The 23546-nt window shown below is 44.7% G+C and overlaps 1 protein-coding gene across 7 annotated transcripts in view; it reads right to left on the bottom strand.

The window, feature by feature from the left end:
- DTNA (dystrobrevin alpha) overlaps positions 1 to 23546 on the bottom strand; it is a 980878-nt gene that overhangs the window by 558697 nt on the left and 398635 nt on the right. For 2 of the 7 annotated variants that reach the window (XM_085605677.1, XM_085605678.1), the window contains exon 1: positions 5592 to 5608. The exons of 1 other annotated variant lie outside the window; for it this stretch is intronic. Coding sequence is in view for 2 of the 6 variants with exons in the window: in XM_085605672.1 (XP_085461798.1) it covers positions 6113 to 6129 (17 nt within the window). In the remaining 4 variants the exon portion in view is untranslated. Of the gene's footprint in view, positions 1 to 5591; positions 5609 to 6112; positions 6404 to 6448; positions 6646 to 23546 lie in introns of those variants that run through there. 4 more of the 7 variants (XM_085605674.1, XM_085605682.1, XM_085605672.1 and 1 more) reach the window with 4 other exon arrangements.

A 23546-nucleotide genomic window follows, 5' to 3' on the forward strand; every position in this document is an offset into this window, starting at 1 on the left:
GGTAGTATTAGATTTGTTGCTCTCCTGACCAAGCAATTAATTGTTTTCATTAAAACAACAGTCAGCAAAGCTAATCATGTTCCTGTGTTTGTTGTCATTTAAAAGAGTGTATAATGTAAGAGATTTAGATGTGGATAACAGATCTTTTCCTCCACTAGGGGTCACATTCTATGTTACTAGATGAACTAAGACAAATTCTTCTTCAATGTTTTATCCTTCTTTACAGGACTGCAAAAAGATATATGTTGTTTCATATTTGACATATTATGAAAGCCCAACTTCTTCTTTTCACCCTACTCACACTTCTCACTTACTTATGTCTTGCAAAAAGCTATTTAAACGGGTTCGCCCATCTACCTTGACTAGATTGATCAGATAGATCATGGCTGAAGCTGGCACTGATTTTTTCTTTTCTGTTGCGACAATATTTGAGAATGTCTGTTTTCTTTCATAACTTTATTCGGTAGAAGAAAAAAATACCATAAAAGTACAGATAAAATGCATCAGATTTAAAAACCAATTTAACAATCTAAAATTCTCCATAATACACAATCAATATATCAAAAAATGGGAGCATTGTCAATCTAACACTTAGGGTTTCACGTTATACTCTTTTCTAGAACAGGTAGTGGGTGTAATCTAATTCAATCGCACTGGCTGAAAAGTGATTATCTTTAGACACACCATCCTCCATTACGGATTCTCCTATTGACTTGTGGAAACGCCCATGGTTGTGTGTGTGTGTGTGTGGGGGGGGGGAGGGGGCGTGGTGGGGGACAATCCTGTGCTAGACTTTATTCGATATGTAAAAAAAATAAACAAAAATAAACAATATCAGAAAAGCAAACAGTTTTCATGATAGTACAAAACACAATAATAAAATTCCACATGAAAAATAAATACTTTAAAAATGCAATTAAAAGAGCGCAGGTTGCATCGAAACCCTGACTCTGACAATCGCTTTTAAATAAGCGGAAACAGCTGCGATGACGAGGGGGTTGTCTAAGGTTTTTAACTTGTAATAGGCTGCTCTACAAGTGCGTATACCCCAAGATTTTAATAGGGGTTTCAAAAAACTTACCCTCGGAAGCTGATAAAACCTACAAAAAAGGATGCAATGAATGCTAGTCTGCGGTGAGATACAGTCACATGGGCATTTCCCCAAGTTTCTGGTCCAACTGTTTTGACGTGGGAATGTTAATAGTCTGAAAACAGTTTCAGTTCGAAAACGGGTCAGGAGCATACGCATAAAAGGTGATGGTTCTTTTGTTAAGTAGTGTTGGATCCCTTCCAAAGAGGTTGACAGTTGATACTCAACCGCCATGCTCTTGCCCTGTTCCACGAGCCATCGATGACTGTCCAGGTGCTGTAAGATCATTTTTTTTAAAGTAGTTTATTCATGGATGGTGGATTGGAAAAGAATTCAGGGTGTCCAAGATCGTTTAACATGTTTCTCACATACTTTAGCCATTTGATGTTATCAGCCCCCGCCAAGCTAAGACAATCTTTTATAACTTCCCTATTCAAGCTAGTTTCCTGATTGGTCCATACACTGTGCCACAGTAAAATTGGTGATGAATTAATGATGTCCGTGATATATGTGAGGCCTAATTCCTTATGTACCGCGATTGTTGAAGTTCCACGTGGGACGGCAAGGAGATAGCGGAGGAAGGAATTCTCGGAGCATTGGAGGCTGTGTAGATGCTCAATCCCCCATATCCCAGATCCATAGGTGCCAGTAGATGTACATTTGGCCCTGTAGATCTGTAATAAGGGCTTGACCGGTCTCCCTCCCAGTTTTTTTGAAAAATTGATGAGAGCGCCCGTAGCCCTAGAGAACGCATTTCCCCTTGCCTGTGCGGCGGCCAGCCAAGTGCCCCTCTTATCAAAATTAATACCCAGATACGAAAACCTATCTATGTCTGTTGCTTCCAATGTATTTATTTCAACTGGTTGCTTGGATAACGTTTTTAAAGCAGCAGATTGGTCAAGAGAATCTACCTTTAGAACTTTTTATTTCAAACCCTTTACTCACATTTCTTGCACAGCTTTAAACTTGCCATAATCCAGCGTCCCGTCTTGTAATAGAATGGAAATCTCCCCCACTAAATTGACAGGAGACTTGGATTCTATTTAAGACACAGAGGCAAGGGTTATCCCTTCCTCCTCTCACCTTTATTACAATTAATGTTTCTCTTCCAGTTTAACATCAATACACTTTCTTACCGAAGTGAAGGTTCTAACAAGGATCACTCCTTTGGTGTCTACTTTCAAAGTTGGACTTTCAGCTTCATTGTTCCCTCAAACTTTGAGACACTCTGCTTTGCTTTGTGTTCTAGCAACTTTATTAGGATCAACAATTAGTGGCAAAGATGATGAGTATCATTGCTCTGCACAGATGGTTATACTTAAAGATAGCAAATGATTGGTGGCATGGCTGTGAGGTCACAGGACAATAGACAGCTGATCTAAGTTTCAGTATATAGTAACAAGTCTGTTTTTCATCCGTTAGGTATACTGTATTTCTTTGCTGCAAGAAACCTCAGCAGTAAAAATCAGCCATAATCTGTTCCTCAGCCTTTAACAGAATCTAAACCTACGGTCACGTTAGTGGAGATTTCCGTTTCTACCAAATCCATTACTACTCCTGAATCCTTTAAATGTGCAGAGTAAAAATAAAATGCAAAGCCTACGGAATGCACAATATACAATCAAACGGGACGATTGTATTCCGACATGATATCCATCATGGTGTTTTTTGCTATTGAATTGGTTAACGGTTTAGACTTTGTTAATTTAAAAATCACTTGAAATTGTGCTTTTTCGAGGTCTTTCTGACTTGTGGTCTCTTCCATGTTTTACAGTTACCCCTGACGAAGGGCGAGAAGCCCGAAATGCATTGGGTTAAATTACTTCATGATCATTGGATTCTTTCGACATGCTGTAACTAAGGATTTTCAGCATATTACACGCATTTGAAAATCGAAATGACCAATTTCACATACAAAAGATTTCAATAAAATGTGGTTAAAATGAATGAACTTCAGTTGAACGATGATTTTTTCATCTACTACGCGGTGTCGCAACCTGGGACTGATAGGCAATTGTGCATCAGCATCATGCTATATTCTTTCGTGCCATGGGACAGGGCACTCTCCAGGATTGCACCCCATAAGGGATTAAATGAACAGAACATTGACAAAAAGGTGTGCGGGTTGCTAATTAACTACGTCACACTTTCAAAGTTGGACTTTCAGCTTCATTGTTCCCTCAAACTTTGAGACTCTCTGCTTTGCGTTCTAGCAAATTTATTAGGATCAACAATTAGTGGCAAAGATGATGAGTATCATTGCTCTGCACAGATGGTTATACTTAAAGATAGCAAATGATTGGTGGCATGGCTGTGAGGTCACAGGACAATAGACAGCTGATCTAAGTTTCAGTATATAGTAACGAGTCTGTTTTTCATCCGTTAGGTACTCTGTATTTCTTTGCTGCAAGAAACTTCAGCAGTAAAAATCAGCCATAATCTGTTCCTCAGCCTTTAACAGAATTCAAACCTGCGGTCACGTTAGTGGAGATTTCCGTTTCTACCAAATCCATTACTACTCCTGAATCCTTTAAATCTGCAGAGTAAAAATAAAATGCAAAGACTACGGAATGCACAAACTTTTGTAGTCCTGCAGATTTCATCTTCAGTTAATGTTCTAAAAACTTCAAGAATTAAAGTACTACTGGGTTATTTCTCCCAAAACATCAACAGCTGAAAATATGTAGTTAATTGTAGAGTGTTTTACTTGTAGTTGGAGGGGCGGCAAGTTCATTATACTATAAGCAGTTGTATACCAGAGCCTGCGGCTTCAAAGCAGATCAGCGGAAACCTTTAGATGTAACTAAGCAAGTTTTGAGTAAGAATTGGCATTTTCCTCAGTAGATACATGTTCAGGCCAGCGGGCAGGCCTGCACATTTGGCAGACATAAAGCATTCTTACTGAAAATAATACTGTCTACTTTTGCCTTATGCAAAAAATATCAGTTTACCAATTGCTGTGACAATCGCAAATCAGATGGCACCTGTGCAGGGGGCAGAGGCCGTCATTCACTTTGCTATAAGATTATATGGCGTAGAAAGGTTTTCATTTTCAATTATTCGGAAGTAGCATTTTCAATAGCAGCTCTGGAACAGGGTGCAGGGGTGTTTGGCGGGAGCGAGTTGTAAAACACTGCCATAGATGAGAGTTTGAGCAGTGCATTCAGAAGGGAATGTCACAGGCCTGCAGACGCACAGTACAGAGCTGACCCCAGAACAACAGAACTATACACAGAAAGCCAACTCTAGAACTGCAGCCTGCAAGCACCTTGACTCAATGGGGTCAGAGGGTAGCACTGTGGTTGAGTGAAAAAGTTAGAGCTCCCTGCGTCTTCATGCAACTAGACATACTGCCCGACGGGAAATGGCTCTGCCAAGCAGCCAGTGTGCCACATTAAAAGAACCTACTTTGCAGCTGGAGTTCCAAGACACTCGATGCCCGCATCCATTCCCTGTCTTCGGCTTTGCTATGAATATCACCTCTCATACACACATCCCTTGGGAATGCATGTCCCAGGCCCCGAGTAAAAGGCGCACAGAGCTTCCCGCTGCTCATTGAAATGGCGCAACTCGCACCCCCGTGAGAGCTGAGCGTCATTAATGCCCGTCCAAGCCTCAGCCGCGTCAGCTCGTACCAAGCAATTGAATTTCACCTTTTGACCCCGCACATAATGTCACTCGAACTACTCATGCAGAACGATGCACCACACGCCACTTCGGCCTTCTGTTCCAGCCGCGTGCGAAACACAGGGCAGTTTGAGTGTATGTCACTGGGTCCCTGGATGGAGACAGAGGGGGGGGGGGGGGGGGGGGTACTGCCGAGCCCTGCGTTTAAAATACACACGAGGGGTGGGCTGGGTCTGCCTGCAGGAGCTCAATATTTACCTTCTTAGCGCGCCCTGTTTGCAGCCGAGCCATTGTTAGTAAAATGTCACATTCGTCAGAGGCGTCCTGTGAGGGCGGCGTGTCACCGCGAGGACAGCGGGCCTCCGCCGCGCCACGAGGAGGCGGCGCGCGGCGCTCAGAGCCCCGCACTCCTCGCGGACATGTCATCGCTCCTCCGAGGCACGACAACCCCTGGACCGTATGCCCCGCTGCAGATGGGAGGCGAGCCTCTGCCCTCCCCTGACTTCACAGGAAGGCGCGTCTTTCGGCGGAATGCGGGCACAACATACCAACCACAAACAGACCACCACCATCTCACAGGCAGCCTTATCCACTGCGCGATCTCTCTCTCACAGGCAGGTGTGGGGGATTACACTGCTTTCTTTCCCTGATTCTGATTCAAACAATTCCAAAAACACCATCAAAGGCACAGCCCTGCCTGGTAGTTAAGTGTTGCTTAAAAGCAGGAAGAGGGGCGGCGCGAATGTCCGAGGACGGAAAGAAAGATAAACGGGAGAAAAGGGTTATACATTAAAAACAAGGATCGGTGTCTACGACGAATCCATTAACAAAATGGAAAAGAAAGTAACGATACATATCTGCGCATTTCCCATACCTGGCGCAATATTGGACCATTCCTGTTCTCGGTTTGTGAGTTCTGGCACCTGTAGTTTGCGCTCCCCGTTATTAATTGAGGACTACGAGAACCAGAATGCAAATGGATGATTGACTCTACCTGGACAACAGCCTGATATCTTAACAACACAGAGCACACTTCTCGCAAACAGCTCCTTTAGCAGTAGCACGCCATGCTAATGGTAGAGAAAGCTGTACAACTTCCAATAACATCAAATGTGCAAATGACAACCTTTCTGACAGAAAATAAGACTGCCCAACCCCTTCTTTTTAACAATGGCTTTCCAGCAGGTGGAAAACAGGCAACGAGTTGTGTACAAGGTGCTCTTTAAACAGGTGAAATGAAAGAGTCCTTCAAACTGTTTTTTTTCCCAAAACATTCGCCAAAGATGTAGAAGTTTCCACCGCCTCCTCGGACCTTCCTATGAAAACCCTACCACCCTGCCGGCAGTAAAGGGACCAAGCGCGTGCACCTTGCCATAGGCGGCAGTCTCCACTTACCCCGCAGCGTGTACCATGGTCTCCTGTGCCACTCACGCGCCGCGGTAAATCCAGGCTGAAGGGAAACGTCACGCGCACCTTGAGGAGTCTCGCGCCCCGGGGTGCGGCCGGAGGGTCCTGGGTGCTGTGGGCTGAGCTCGGAGCCTGGCGCGCGGTGCCGCCGCCTGTGCCCAGTGTCTATCTTTAACTCGTGGATGATTCGGTTTCACATTCCTCCCGAGCCCTGCTGGCAGATGCCTCGCCAATCAGGAGCCCTCGGTTGCACTCCCGTCCTCCCTGCTACCCGTCCCTCCGCCCAGCGCCTACTCTGCTCCGGAGCGCCGGCTGCTCTTTTACCTGTCTCTGCAGGATGAAAGGGGAGCCGTCTTTGTTCGCTGATGCAGGGGTCGGAGTGTCTCTCGCTGCGGCTGGCTGCCTTCCTCGCGCCCCGTCGATGACGATGCATGAGGGAATCCACTGAGACCTTTCCCTCCTGTGCAGTGGTGCACCAGGGCGGACTTCTCCGGGCTCCTGTGGGGGCACAGTGCTTGAGCAGACTGGACTGCTCTCACCTCCGTAGACGCTTCACAGAACCTGGGTGAACCCTCGAGGGGGGGTCTCCGTCAAAAAGCTGCGTTTGTAAAGCCATGCGTAATTTTTCATTACGCAAGCGTAAACTCGTGGCTTAACTTTCTCTTGCGAGAGACTTGGTAGAGCAGAACATGATTTGCGCAACCTGTGAAACCAGACTGTAAGCAGTGGTGGTATCCGCTGCACTAGCAAGGGTTCACTCCGAGACTCAAGAAACTAGATGGACATATGTCGGGTCTGGTATCTTGATGCACCTAGTGTAATGCTTGCTTTTTGTACTCAACTCGCGCATGATTTTCACGTGGACTCCTTCCTTGCAAAATATCTGTAATTCTTACCAATGTTGTTCAAATATATAAAACGCTGTCCACCTTTGATTTACCAAAGGGAAATAGAGGCAGGACAGATCCCTTGATTATCCAGAGACAGGCCTGGGGTTGTATTATAGAAGTGTCCAGGGAGTACTGTAGGCCTTTGAACTCCCCTTCTGTGCTCTGGGGACAACTTTTGAAATACAGAGAGGGTATCGAGTTCTTGCAATACGCATTTGACAAATGCTCATTTATGGTCTCATGCAAATAAGGGAACACCTTTTGCCATGCTCTGTCTTATGTTATTACCGGGGCAGGCATAGAACAACAAGCATTTGCAATGCAATAGGTCTTGTTTTCACGCAAGTTGAGCTATTGGCATTGTAAATGATAATTCCTTTCATTTATGCTTTGGGTTTTAAAACATAAACAAAAGGCATTGTCATTTACAATAGTAATAGCTTAAACTCTCTCAAATGCGAGACCTATTGCAATTTAGAGCCTTCTCGAATCTCGTTTACGAGAGTTTGAGCTATTGGCAATGTAATAGTTTAAACTCTTGCAAATGCGAGACCTATTGCATTGCAAATTACTAGCGCCCATGTGGTGCTTTCACATTCATGGAGGGGGTGCCCCTTTCTTTAGACAAGCCGCATCTAAAGAAAGGGCCGTGGCCGACATTAAAGTGAAACCACGGCATGGGGCGCTTTTACAAAAAAAAGCATCCGTTTGTCAAGTTGACAAACGGATGGGTTTTTTGTAACTTGCAGCAGCATTTAAATTTAATTTGTGCAGCTTAGGATCCAGACTTATTACAAAGTTTACAGACAGAAAGAGTGAATAAGTAAATGATGTCAGCAAGGAACAGAAACGTGTAGAACACATTGAGGGATAAGAATGTAGCTAATTCACCAACCCCAATCCTGTTCAACTTTAGCTGTTTTACAGAAGGTACATTTCCTTATGCCTAGGTTGAGGCAAGGAATAATTTGTGTGCGCACACAGTTAGTTGCATACACTACCCACCATTCTATGCCATGTCCTGCTCAATCTCATGGACTGTTCTCAACTTGGGCTGAGGGTCGAAGATGGCAGAGAATACTATTACCACCTGTGCTCCAGAAGAGAAAATCTATTTTCTTTTCCCTTTCCTTGATTCTTTGTTAAAGTTAATACCATACACTGTGGCCTATCAAGACTGCAGCACTGGGTGTTTCTTTAATCGTTTTAATCTTTGTTGAGGTCTGTTAACAGAGGTAAGGGGACAGCAATTTTGTGCATATAATTCGGCCTATAAAAATGAACAATTGGTCAAATTGCCAACCCCATCAGTTCAAGCCTGCAGCTCTCTGTGGGTTATTAATGCAACAGGGCTGCCAATTATATTAGGAAATATAGGAAACGTCTGAGGATAGCAGCCAAAAGGCAACACCAATAAAGGCTGCAACACTACTTGGCAGAGACAAGGAGGCACCGAGATCGGGAGACATCGAGAGAGAGAGACTCAGAGAGTGAGACACCGAGAGAGTGAGACATTGAACAACAACACTGAGAGAGGGCGTTACCATGATTGGAAACAACACTAGGGAGCAAGACACTTAGTGGGAGTCACCAACACAGACAGAGACACACAGAATGAGGCAGGGAGACACCAACAGAGAAACAGTGAGACTTTGAGACCGAGAGGGAGCAAATTACATATACAGAGGGAAAACGGACAGAGAGAGAGAGACACTGACACAGATAGAGAGAGACACCAACATTGAGCCAGGGAGAGATCGACACAGACACAAACACTGAAACAGGGAGACATTGAGAAAGAGAGGGAGAGAATAACACAAAGGGTAAACAGAGAGAGAGACACTGACAGAGCGAAGGAGACAGACACTGAGGGTGACATTGACACTGAGACAGAGACGCTGACACACAGAGAGGGAGACACTAACATTGAGACAGGGAGACACAGACACTGAGACATGGAAAAAACGGCACAGAGTGAGAAACCAACATTGAGATAGGGAGACACTGACACAGGGAGACACATACACTAAGACACAGACACACAGAATCAAGGAAACACCAAGACTGAGACAGGGAGACACAAACAGAGGGTAGATCACCAATGCTGGGACATTGATACAAAGAAGCCCAAGAAACAGTGAGACACACAAAAGATCAGGGAACCACAAGCATGGACGCTGGAGCGGACTGACATGGGACACAATGAGGCGCAAGCTGCAATGCTGGAAAAAAAGAAACGGAAGGTGCGCGGCCGCTAAAATTAAAGCGTGCCATGCCTGCTTGCTCCGTGGGGAGCACAAAAGACCCAAAGACCAGACCCGCCCAAGCCCTGGTGATGAGCACGCTAACTACTGCAAGGCGTGTACACGCTCCTTGAAAAAACAAACACAACAAGAGTCCAGGAGCGGGCAAAAAAGGGACGCAAAAATAAAGGATTGTGTTAACCGTGTCCACAAATGTGAAGGGTGATTGCGGTTTTGTAGCTGTGAAAAAAATAGGTGTTACCCTTACTTGGCCCCATGATGCTTATGTTATCGACCTAGGAGTCATGAAAGGCTAGATCGGCTTAGCCCGCTTTCGAAACTAGCGACACCAGGCTTACACAAATCACGGGCTGTCCCCAAACACTGTGGGCCCACCTGCTGCCTGTGCCCCATTCCATTTAACTTGGTGGGAGTTCCCACGACCATCCTCCCGGACGACAACTCCATTACATATTTGTTATCCTTGTTTGTGCTGTGCCACTGCCGAAAACTGCCCTCCCTCCGCCCTAATCACCCCACTGTTTACATCTTCCGCGTGCGTCTTCCCTCTCCATTCCTTACTTATGGCCAGTTCTGACCTTCTGGTCCATGCTAACTGCAGTGACCTGTGAGCCTTCCCCTCCATTTACACCTTTAGTCTTTACATTGTCCAGTGTTACCAATCACCCCGCCCCCGTGTGTCATCATTCGCCCCGGGGTCAGCTCCCATTCAATGCGCTGACCTCACCCATTCAGCCCCAGTGCCCCAATTTTTTACATTGTCCCCTGGAACACCTCCAACCCCATGTGCCCCCACCCCTTTCCATGGTCTGCTCCCTGTGCCCGCCTCGTCAATGCACGTGCCCCTGCCCGTCGAGCCCCGCCATTGCTTACCCTAGCTTGTGCCGGGGAGCCGCACATAGCCGCCGTGCTGAGGGGATGTGAGGGCCTCCAGGAAGGAGTCTTAATGAGGGGTCTGGGTGGCTGTGCCCTCTGAGAACAAAGGTACCCTTTATTGTTTAATTTGGAAGTCTGGGAGAAAAGGGAAAGCAGAACTGAGACTATATATGCCCGAAAGCACCTCCCACTCGACCAACTCTGAGTCAAATATGGCTAATTACAGCTCACTTGGGCTATCCCTAGGCATTTTGAAACATCACAACCAATATATAAAAAGACATCGATTCATATTGGTATATTTGTTGTTTTATTTAAATAGAATTTATTTTGGATTATTTATCTGATTAATAAAAACTTTTTTTTATTAGTAGGATGTGGGGGGGGGGTAATGTGCATTTAAAAAAAAAAAGTATTTCAAACCCCACAGACTCTTCTTTTTTTCATTTATACAATATACAACTTGAATAGTGCAACATGATTATATTCCTTGTCAAATGTACAAATTGAAACAATTAATACAAACAAAATTTACATACAAGGTATAAAAAATTGACCTAGTCCCCCTGCCATTTAACGTATACAAACTCCTCTCATACAATCATTACATACCAGACATACTCATACACTCTACACAACTTGTACTGTGAATTCTAGCTACAAAATGGTTTTGTAGTTAGTAATCACATGGGGAGATATCTTCCTTTATTTCCATGATTTTGCCATCAGCTGGAAAGGTAACATGGTCTGGGTGGTGGTGGGCAGAGCTGAGGGAACCTGCCTCAGGGGGAGGAAGAAACAAAAGTACAGGAGTGGACCCATTAGCCCAGTAGAGACCGGGTAAGTAGTATATCAAAGCAACAATGTCTCAACCGGTAATCATTTATAAGGACCGTTTAAGAAAATGCTTTAGTCTAATCAAGGGAAGGGAAAACAAAAGAGGGAGACCAAAAGAGATAGAAAAAGCAGTTTGTTATTTGCAGGTAGTTAAACAGCACTGCATTACAAATATATTGAGGTAACCAAATATAACCAAATGTGCACTGGTCATGTTAGTGACAGTGAGAGACGGTGAAAAACAATAAAGCACATATAATTATAAAGGGTCAAAAATATATACAATTGGGATAAATATAAATACAATTTCAATATTAGTTACAAATGACCCTATAGAGGCCACGGTTAACGCTGTTAAGTCGACGGCGTTTCGACCAGTTTAAGTAATGGTCATCATCAGGACTTTGGTTACAGATTTCTTAAGTAGTGCTTTGTGAAAAGAAAACGAAGGGATAAAAATACGGAAAATGCGCAAGATAAATGAGAAACAGAGTTTCAGGATAGTAACTATGAAAAAGTACCCTCAAGGGGAGGAAGAGCAGGGCCATGAGAAAGGGGGGGGGGGCTGAAGTGGAGGTGGGAGGAGGACCAATCAGCCCTGTGATTGCAGCTGTCCCCGGCCTGCGTCCCCGCAGCCCCCGGGCATCCACAGGCCTCTGAGGTTTAGCAGTGACTGCGGTCTCTGCTGTGAGGGTCGATGGGGGCCGCAGGGGTCAGGGAGGTGGAGTTAGAATTGAGGGGGTCCTGGGAACAGGCAGCGCACTGAACTGTGCCTAATCCCAGATTACAAGATACCACGAGGCGCTCGATACAGTGTGTGTCAAAAACCACATGGAGAGCCATGGGCAGATTTGGGGAAGAGGGCTCGCATTGAGGGTGTCGGGGATAGGACTGCAGTGAGGGGACTGAAAGGACAAGAGGCTTTATAACACCAAGGGAAGCGAGACCCTTACCAGCATGAGGCTTGTAAGGACGTATGATGTGGCTGGTCCCGTATAACTGAACCAGAGTCCCTTTATTTAGTAAGAAAAAAAAATCCGTCTTAGAACAAAATTACAGCTATATTCATGGACTACTAACAATATCCTTACATTAAAAAAAAAAACAAGTTGTCGCCATTAGGCGAACAGACGCTTGTTTATATTTGCATGGCGCTTTCACTTTAAGTGTAAGCGCAATGCAAAAAAAAAAACACGCTGCTGTTTTTCCCAAAGCTGATTGAAATAAAATAGTGTGCACCCACAACATAAAGCCACTGTGTAATATCCACGAGTACACGATCCAATCCGGATGGGCGGAGCTAAAAGGAGACAGGGCAGTAACAAAAAAGCCAGAGTCTCAATCAGAAGGCTGCGTTTAACATAACTGACGACGCAAGCCAATAATAAAGATGGGCGGGGCTTCCAGTTCACTTCTGATATCTACTCTACCACAATATGTCTTGCTGAGCGAGCAGCACATGTTCGCTGCAACGCTAGGCGAGACATAAAAAAAGGCCTGTCTGGGAATGTAGCGAATAGTACAGTGCTGAAGTGGCACAAAGTTAGAGCTCTCTCTGAGGGCATCCTTACACCTTACAGGATTGGAGCTTGTGACTGTACCACCTGTGAGTAGGGGACACTGACCCCACCACCCCAAAGACAAGCTGAAAAAAAAAATTAATAGCTCAACATGAGCTGCACTGTTGGTGTCTAGAGTTTAGACACATGAATTGCACCCTGGCATATGTCCTTCACTGTAGTCATCCAGTCAGATACTGTTTTTTCTGATCAGTCTGTCCAAGAACAGAGCTGCCCTTTGCTCAGATAGCACCCTATGCAAAACAACATTTTGCGCCCAACCGACACACACTTATCTTTAATTGCCAGTGTGTTGGAAAAATGGGAAGGGTAGGGAGAAAGGGAGGGTGGGCAAAAAAAGGAGAAATACCTACTTCAAAACAGTGTTTACTACATTTTTCTTTAGAGCCAGTTTGGAAGGAGCCTGCTGCAAGATGTTCCTGGGTCCCTCTAAAGGGCAGCGCCTGGGCGTAGGCTCAGCTTTCCCATACCAAAGGCTGGCCCTGCCCAAGACACACTCAAAGATTGTGTGTGCACATGTGCACACCGTGGTTGGGTGCTGCTGGATCAGCAATGCCACCCAAGCGAGAGTACAGGGGTTCCTTGGAACAGACCTTTGAAGCCTTATCAGTAATACCAATTACCGCTGACATAACGAAAATGCCAAAAACTACCAATCTGCCAAAAATCCAGTCTTTTTGCTTCAAGTGAAAACTACATATTATTCCTCCTCACACACAGGATGGAATACGTTTGCTGCTCCATGCTCCCTTCCACAAGACAGTACCTCTTGGGACTGGTGTGAGGAATTGTCACAAATGTAACCGCCAAATGTTGATTTTAAAACATGCAACGCATAGGCTTGATTGACGTGTGCACTATTTTCCATTCAAATCTTCACTGTCTTTTCCATTGAATGGAAAGTAGACTAATTTTATGTGGCGTAAAAAAAGCAAATTTATAGATGATTACCATATGGAAGATCATCGTTTTTTGCAGTAAATAGGCAAAATAAGACAACATAATGTGTTGTTTGAAAATAAAATATAACAATACAATATAGAACACTTGTTTTTCAACAAAAAGGCACCAACTAAAGGTTTTTATTGATAAAATCAATATAATTTGCTGCTTTTCAAGAAAGGTTGATCTGAAGACAATAAACATTTTTTTAATCACGTTTTAATGTTTTTCTTTGCATGCAGTTTTATTTTTGCAATTATTCCGAATAAGGGGCAGAGGAACAGCAAGCGAATCCTAGAAGCAATACATTTATAAAACTAGACAAAATTCGGAATTAAATACAGGTTTATTTTCGAAATCTGTGCAAAATGTCATTCATACCACTGAAAATTATAGATAATTTGTCAAACTCATGCAGGAGGTCCGCATAAAATATCTCCGGTCAGTGTACATTCATTAAAGTAATATAGCATTATATTCCATAGGTTCTTCTATTTACAAAATCATCCAAATTTCATAGTTACATTTGTGCATGGTGCGATAATGGAAGTCGACAACTGAACAGGCCTCAAATTCGGTTTTTATTACCTTATAAGAATATTTTGAGTAAACTGGAAAATTATTTGGGTCTAAAGGCAAGCTCAAAAGACTCTTGTGAGAGGCCAATGACACCCAGCTGATTCTCTCCCTCACAAATGACCAAACAGCCGCCAAGAAAAACTTCCACAACAGGATGAAGGCAGTCGCCACCTGGATGAAGGACAGCTGCCTCAAGCTCAAATCAAACAAGACAGAAGTCCTTATCCTCCCCCTCTGCCTGGGATGACTACTGGTGGCCCGCGGTGCTCGGAACCCCCCTGCACAACCACGGACCATGCACAAAACCTCAGCACCATCCTGGACTCCTCGCTCTCAATGAATTGCAAAATCAACGCCATCTCATCCTCCTGCTTACACATGCTCCGCCTGCTTCGGAAGAGTTTCAAGTGGATCCCTACCGAGTCCAGGAAAATGGTCACCCATGTGCTAGTCAGCAGCAGACTTGTTTAAGTCAACACATCTATGCTAGCACCACCCAAAAACTCCTTAAGAAACTGCCTAACGTTCCAGAACGCCTCCGTCAGACTCATCCAGAACATCCCCCGCCGGAGCCACATCACCGGTCAACTGACATACCTGCACTGGTTCCCACTCAAAAAAAGAATCACCTTCTAGCTACTCACACATGCCTCCAAAGTCCTCCATAATGCCAGAGCTGCATACCTCAACCACCGCCTCTCCTTCTACACACCCACAAAACATCTCCGCCCAGCTTGCCCTGGCCACCATCCCACGGATCCGCAAGACCACGGCTGGAGGAAGATCCTTCTCCTACCTCGCTGTAAAGACCTGGAACTCATTGGCTCTACATGTCAGGCTATCACGGTTGCTGCCTCAATCCAGGAAGCCGACTGAACCGCAGGATCCCCCCATACCCTCCCAAAGGGCCTTGAGACCCTAAAGGGTGAGTAGTCACGCTTTACAAAAAACCTGATTGATTGATTGATTGATAAAGTTAGCGGTTAGTGTCTTATCTGCCCCAAAAGATGACAAAACCCATAATGTCATATGATTCTACGGCTGCTTTAGGGACTTTATAATTTAGCATAACTGACAATTCTATCAGGAACCCTAAACAGAAGCATCTTATTGTGTTTTCTCACATACCTACCAATGCAATCAACAACCCATAAGGGTGGGTTCACACAGGTCACCGAAAAGGAAAAGTCTCTTTCTCCAGTCATGTAGAATACAGTCTTCGTATACACTTGAGTCCCTCCTAGTGCAAGAAGAGGCGAACCAGCACCCAGTGCTTAATTTGAGCCAGTAGTTTCCGGAGCTCAGCACTGGCACTTCATTGCTAACACCTGTACTTATAACAGTCTGCCATATGGTGCGCTGTCTATCTAATTTAGAGATGAGCACTAAAACAGCTGATTATTAATTCAGCATATATTAAAAATGACTAATACCTGCCAACCAGTGCTTAATTTGAGCCTGTGGGGCTCAATGGCACTCATTTTTGTGACCAGTGGGGCTCACCAGAACTTATTTTCGCTTATCAGACATATCTAGAGAAAAACAGAGGGGAAAACACACAAACAGGAACGAAGAAGAAAGAGAAGACAGAAAAACCGCCTACAAGGGAGAAAGCAGGAGTCTGCACGAGTGAGGGAAAGGGGTAGGGAGTGCCTTGATACTCAGCTGAGGGACATTTAATAGCACCGGCTGCTGTCTTTTGAGCAGTGCTTGGGACACTGGCACTGATTATGTTACAAATTAAGCACTGCCTGCCTGCCGCCCAAGGCATTCTTAGTGCATTGGGTGCCTGGTATAGTCTGACTAGTCACACTTGTAGGAGTGTGATGGTTAATAGTTGTGTTGGTACTGTCATTGGCAGGGATGGCAGGGGCAATCGGTGGTGCAAGCTGCAGTGGCCTCCTGACGAGGACCCTAGCACTTTTTTTTGTTTACAAAGTAAGCACTGCCACTACCTCATAGTGTCACCAGAAATATTTCTCCCAAGATGCAGTAAATGGTCTCCCCATTCTCGAGGAGAAAGCATGAGCTAAAGTGATACAAGATTTCGGGAGGAGACTTGAGGTCAGGGACAGCACGCAGACATTAGTATCAACAAAACCCCTATGATGGTGCATTTTCTAACAAAAAAAACAAGTCTCTTTATATATGTAAGGATCAACAGTTACAGGGTTTTGAAGCAAACTAATAATAATAATAATCTTTATTCGGCATATAAAATATGTCCATAAAAGATACATTTCATCAACACATCAGTATTAAGCTAAGGTCATAAAGGAATGTTACCACAACAACTATTTAAAAGAAAAGGAAATACAAAGAGTAATAGTTTAAAATTATACTTCCTGCATGAATAAGGTGCTGCAGAGGAAAGTCAATTCTACATTATTTAAAAGAATCAATACTAACAACATAGCCCATCATCAACCCAGAAGAAACAGCCACCACCATGAAGTCCATTCACTCAGGGACTCCATCAGAACCCTGTCCCCACCACGTCTACTCCAGAGGACTCGCACCCATTCTGAATGCCTTCATTAGAGAAATGAGGCTGTTGGTTGACTGGGGTGTGAGCCCTAGTCAAGCAGCAACTACAATCCTTGTCAGAGTGAGGCACAAGCCAACCCTAAATTAACCTGTGCTCAACCCTCTGGTAGCTTAACACAGAGCAGTCTGGCTTAATTCAGAGGCAATGTGTAAAGTATTTGTGCAACATTTTCAACAGTAATAAAGTGAAAACCACCACACAAAAAGGATCGCATACCAAGTCGGAAAAAGATTGTTCTTTTTAATAAATGAAACAAGACCAAAACAACAAAAATCCAATTAGTGGAACCGGAAATAAGCAATTTTAAAAATGTCAGTGAAAATAGCACCAAAAGCACAAAGTGCCAACTGTGGCTATCTGGTCGCACCGAACCGGGACAAAGTCACAAGTTCAGGCCAACTCTGATGAAGTGGGGGCTGGTTACACGGACCCAGTTAAGCCTGCTTACGAAGCTTTCCAAGAATCCGCGTTGAAGATGCATTGCCAGCCAAAGTGAGGCGTGGGTTCCGAGGTGCGGCATGGTTGCAATTAGAGGTTCTGCGTCATTGTTGAGGGTCCTGTCGACAATGACTTGCATCTGCAGTATGGTGTTATGGATGTGTGGCACAGTTGGGGCAATGCATCGGTTCCGAGGTGCTGCAAGGCTGCGATGCAGAGTCTGGAGTTGTCGTTGAGACTGCAGTCGATGAGGGATGTGAGGGCTTGCGCCTAGGATGTGTCTCCCAGGGGCAGTTCTGAAGAGGTTGTGGGCTGCAGCGGCGATGCAGGTCTTTGCAACGGGTCCAATCCACGCAGCAGCGGTATGTTGGTTCTGCTCAGGGTTGTGCCATGCAGCAAAGGAGAAGTGTCATTTATGATGGATCCACAGAGGCTGGCAGAGCACCTTAGGCCCACTTCCAAGGGTCCAGGACTGGGGTGGTACCACTTGTTTGGGTAGATTCACTAATAGCACAGTCCTGGTGCAGAGTTGTTGGAAGTCTGTTGTGTCCCTGAGGCTTCAGATCAGGAGGCCAACCAACTAGCTCTTGGAGTCACTCTGGGGTTCTAAGTTCAAGAGATGCAGGTTCAGTCCCACTCACCCAGGCAGGATGGCTACAGGCAGCAAGTCAGCACAGGAGTGCAGGAGTTCTTTCAGGTCAGCATACCAGCCGGGTGGCAGTCCTTTCAGCAGCACATCAGTACTTCTTCCTGGCAGAATATCCACAGGTCCAGAAGTGTATTGAAGAATTGGTGTCTGAGGTCCAGTGTTTATACCCAATTGTGTTTGAAGTGGGAAACACTTCCAGAGGCATGCCTTTGAAGTGCACAGGTTCCCTGCCTTCCAGACTCCAGACTAAACACAGGGTGTATGCAGCCCTTTCCGTGGAGGCAAGACACAGCCTGGGTCTAGCTCCAACCTTCCACTGATGGCACATCCAGGCACACCTAAGCTCCGCATTGTGTGTGGCTGTCTAGAAGGAATATACAAAGCCCATCTGTCAACAACACCCAGTCATATGACCCAGAGACAGGATGCAGGCACTAATTTGCTAAGGCAGGAAAATGCCAGCTTTCTAAAAGTGGGATTTTCTTTTTTTTTTTTGAAAAACCTTTATTGCACACAAAAATCAATACAAACATGGGCCTACAACCACCAGGGCCGGCCGCTAATATATACATGTTCCACAACATCAAGGAAGTAGTGGGCCCCCCGGGGCTCAGCCGAATTGACAAAGTACTGAGTGCACCTCAGAAGTTATCCGGATACATAAATTTTAGAAATACAAACGAAAAGGAAAAATATAATAACACCAAAAAACAAGGCGGAAACCATCAAGAAAGAGGCGTCGAACCACGGCTAAGGGACCACACAGTACCAACTCCACCCTCGGGTGGTCAATGAGGATGATCAAGGGGGAGGTGGGGGCGACGGGAGAGCCACAACCATCTACAGGTGAAATGCAATAGTCCGGGAACCCCAGGGTCAGGGAAAAGTGGGATTTTCAAAATTGTAATTTAAAATACAACTACACTGTACGTTAGGATTTTTCATTACAATTCCAAAGACACCAAACATGAACTGGTTACCGAAAGAAAATAGGAGGAGTGAAGGTAACAAGTTTGGAGATGACCTCGCAAAAAGGGCCAAGTCCAACACTCCACATCTTCCATGACCATCCCAGATGCTTGGAAAGATGCAACTGTCCTCCCATAGGTTAAGAAACCATCCGCAGGTCCTTTAATGCTCACTAACTACAGACATATCTCTCTGCTATCATTACTGGCCAAGGTCAAGGTCTTAGAGAATTATTTTTTTTTGATAAACAAATTTTTATTGATTTACAGAAAGAATACACCAGCCATTCAGCACTAACCCATGAAAATCCAGGATTACATATAGGAATTTGCGCAACCCATCTTACAGACACTATTAAAGCACTATTACTTGAAAATAAACAATCCCCTTTATGACTACACCACCCCCCAACCATTTCCCCCAGACTCTGCGATATTTCTTGGGAAACCCACAAGCTTCATACATGGCTTTCTCCTGTGTGGCGCACCAATCCACCCCAGGCCGCCATCGCCCAACACTCGGGGGTTCAGGGCGTTTCCATGAGGCCGTGATGTCTCTTTTGGCGACCACCATAGCTGTAGTTAAAAACACCTTCTCATTCCGAGACCCATCCAACCCATCAGTGATTCCCAGGATCGTGTGTTTTGGGTCGTGGTGGACCTCCCACCCCAAGATTTCGGTGAGCTCTTCTTCAATTTCCCTCCAGAACCACGCCAGGTGGGGACAGGCCCACACCATGTGAAGGAAGTCGGCCGGGGTCTTATGGAGAAAATTATCAACAGACGCCTCACTGAAAACCTCAACGACCACCAACTTCTCAACACTACTCAGTCAGATTTCAAACCCAATCACAACACAGAAACTGCCCTCATTGCTGTAACGGATGACATCTGCATTTCTCTGGACAGAAGAGACATGAAGGCCCTCATCCTCTGGAACCTCTAGACCCCCCGCAGCATTTGACATGGTCTCCCACCCCATCCTCATTCAACACATGCATGATATTGGAATCCAATGACATGCCGTGCAATGGATCTACTCATTCATGACTGGAAGGACCTTGTCAGTCAGCTTATCACCGTACATTTTGGATGTCTGTGACCTCATCTGCGGAGTGCTGGAGTTTCCAGGATTTCATTGTGTAAGATTAAATTATATGCACTAGATGTGATCATTAATGACTTCATGCAAGTGGTCGGTGGGATGAATGGTTGCAAAGAAGGAGGTTGTGAAATACAATAATAGGCAGACAGGCATGCAGCTAAGCATAGACCTAACTCAAAAATAGTAATGCATGCAAACGATGGAAGGTAAGGAGAGAGGGTTCTATGTAATTTCATCGAAAAACAATTTCATGGAATAATATTAGTGACAACATTTCATCTAAACTGTTTAATGGGAATTTTCAGAATGAATGGCATTTACCTTTTCGTAGAATCCAGTTCATAGAATGCCTTTTTAGTTGAAATTGGCTTTTGAATGCTTATTTTTTAAGTGTAAATGCTAAGGTTGCAGGTCTCACTTTCAGAAAGTTTTGTCAGAGATATTTTTTTCAGTGCTTTACTTCAGGGGGTATTATTTCATATTTATAACTTTTACATAATCAAACAATCACTTTGGATGTTTTACATTTGCTGACCCATCACTAACACCGTAAACACCATCAATTCCTGCCCCTAATGATCCTTCACCACACCTAAACTACACTCCTCCCTGAAGCCTAAAAACCCTTTCTACCCCAAAAATCCACCATCCCTGAACCATAAAATCACTCACTACCCCTAACTCCACCCACCCATTCCTGAGCCCTAAAACCCCCTTTCTACGCCTAGACCCCACCCATCTCATATCCTTTAAAACACTTCAGCCCACCTGTCCCTGAATCCCACAAAAACCCTCATCTACCTTAAACACTAGGCACCCATGATTCACAAGAACTCTTTATCACCCTAAACTACTCATCTTTGAACCCTAAAAACACTTTCATCTAAACTCCATCCATCCCTGAATGCTTAAAACCCCTCACCATCCTACACTTCACCCGCATCTTGAAGCCTAAAATCTTTCCACCACCCTAGCCGCTACTCATAATTGAACCTTAAAAACCCTCCCCAGCATTAAACCACACCCATCCATGAACTCTAAAATTCCTCAACACCCTTACACTCCCCCTATCCTTGAAACCTAAAAACACCACACGCACCTAAACGCCTATTATCCGTGAACCCTAAAAATCCCTCACCACCCCTGCACGCCACCCATCTCGGAAGTCTAAAAAACCTTTTATATGCCTGAACTCCAGTTATTCCTAACCCCTAAAAAACCTTCATCACCCTAAACTTTAGCCGTACCTGAACCCAAAAACCCCACAGTAGTCCTAAACTCCACCCAAGTTTAATGTAATTTTGAATATTTCCTTCAAATTATCATTCCTTTAAAATATTTTATTTAACTTTCCATTTTTTCGTTTTTCCTTTAAATTATTTTTCTATGACTTGGTTGCCTCCAATGTGGTTTCTCGGTTTTCGTTTTCCATTAATTTACACACATCAAGGAGAGTGTAGTTCGCAAGAAAGGAAGGGGAGAGAAACAGTCACTAGTTTTAAGTCAAGGTCCGGTTTTTCATGCAAGGTTTAAAGAATATAGAGGAGGCTTTTAAAAAAAACATACAATCTGAGGGTGTAAAACTAGAAAGAAATGACATTATTTGCCTGAGACACTAGCATTTGTACAGCGCCTACAACTCCCTTGTGGGGCACCCAAACACCAATCCACACAGATAGAAAGTAACAATTACCTGGACAAACACTGGCACACGATTTACAGACCTTCGGAGGATGGAAGCCCAAATTAGCATGAATGGGTTGGAATTCATGACTTGCCGATCATCACTTTGCTCCAGCGGTGAACGTGTCAGCTCAATTACCAGAAGACAACCACGAGAAAGCTCGTGCACTAACATGCATTTTAACACCTAATAATACGTTTATGAGTCACCGTTCAAAACATAAAATTGATTGGCGTAATATACGAGGTACTTTACCGCTATTGAGCAGTGAGGAGGAAATTAAATAATCCGTGCTGAATGGAATTTGATGATAACTCTGTGATAATAACTGCACTACTATAATTATGTTACTGCAGTAGGGTTGAACGATATTACCTCGGATTAAGCACTTCCCGCAAAGAAATGGGGAATAACGCATCTATAAACATTAAATGAAAGGAAGTTACAAAACGGTAACTTTTTTTTTTTTTAAATCCTGATTTAAACAATAAAAAAGATGACATTGTGTGACTAGAAAAGGAAGAGCTAAAAGCTTTTTGGCGTGGTGCGGATACAGTACAGACAGACACCAGTGTTTTGGCTCCTTCACTCAATAAGTGCGTCAGCTTCTGTTACACAGAGCCTGCCAGGCGGGTTACAGGAAGCCACGCGCCCGGTAATGGGAAATGAGATCACGCGAGGAGCCTCGCGCGCGTGTCTGCAGTTCACGGCCTCGGCGGGGACGCTGCCCACTGCTCGCCGTGACTCTCAAGTTCAAATCCCTTCTGGTTTTGGCAGGGACCTTATCAGGTAACTCCGATTTCAGCGTCCTTCTGTGTTTGGGGGAAAAAAGCGGCACAATGGGCGACGGAACAAAGATGCCTTTCTCATCAGGCAGGCGGCCTAGTGGGAAGATTGGCGCGTGACTGGCGCTGTTGTTCTCCGGCCACTGAAGGTTTAACAAGGGCACAAGGGGTGGGACAGTGGAAACAGTTGCATTGGGGTGAACTTCTAAAACATGAAATGTCTTCCATCTGCAATAACAAGGGGCGGGGGGCATAGATCCTCAAGCCGTGGTGACCTAACTGCCACTGTAACAGCCGCTTAGTTTACAATCAATTGAGACATTAAAAATATTAAAGAAAAAATTGCACTTCATCTGTGCTAATCAATTGTACTTCTGAAGAAACTCGTCTCTATAATACTTTCCACCAATGTAATTTACTTTCGTATTCTTCCTCTTTCTTTTACATATCCATATAAGATATAACATGGCCGAACCTTTATGCAAATAAGAATAATGGTTATTTGGGGCCGGGCTGGCCATTGTGCCTGTCTGGCATTTCCTTGGTAGGCTTCAGGCTTGAAGCCTGCTTTCACAGCAGGGTAAGCTGCCATAACCCAACCATGCCAATATCTAATGCTGGCTTCCTGTGATGTGTTGAACATTTTTGCCAGAACTGATTTTGGTTGCCAATAGGCCCTATGTATACACCTATAATATCACAAATATCAGAAAGAAGTGTAGAAGCAGTAGCTCCTCCGCCTCAAAACGGCAGGAAAGGAAAAATAAAACGATAATAAACATGTTTTATCAGTGCTTGAAATGGAAAAATAGAAGTGCAGGTACTCTGTACCAGAGTACCTGCTTGTTTCTGAAAAGTGCCGGTACTCTCCAATTAAAAGTATAGCCTTTCTCTTGAGAAGTGCCGGTACTCTCCCGCTCAAAATAAAGTGCCGGTACTCCGTACCGGACAGTACCGGCCCATTTAAAGCACTGTGTTTTATTATCGTTTTATTTTTCCTTTCCTGCCGAGTCTTGGGGGCGGGCCAGTGGGGCGACATGTACAGGGGGAGTGGTAGTGCACAGTAATCAGTGCGCATGACAGTGTGGCCAGCCGTCTCCGGCCGGCCAATCTGTCATGCGCTCTGAAGCTCTGTCCAACCCAGTGCGTTGCTGGGTTGTAGTGAGCAGGCACAGGCTCCCAGTCTTCCTGGGAGCGCAAATTCAGAACGCTCAGGACAATCTTGACGCTGTTCTTATGACATGAGAGCAGCATCGGGATTGGCTGATGAGGAGGCT

Source organism: Triturus cristatus, chromosome 5_1 (assembly GCF_964204655.1).
Source record: "Triturus cristatus chromosome 5_1, aTriCri1.1, whole genome shotgun sequence".
NCBI lineage: Eukaryota > Metazoa > Chordata > Amphibia > Caudata > Salamandridae > Triturus > Triturus cristatus.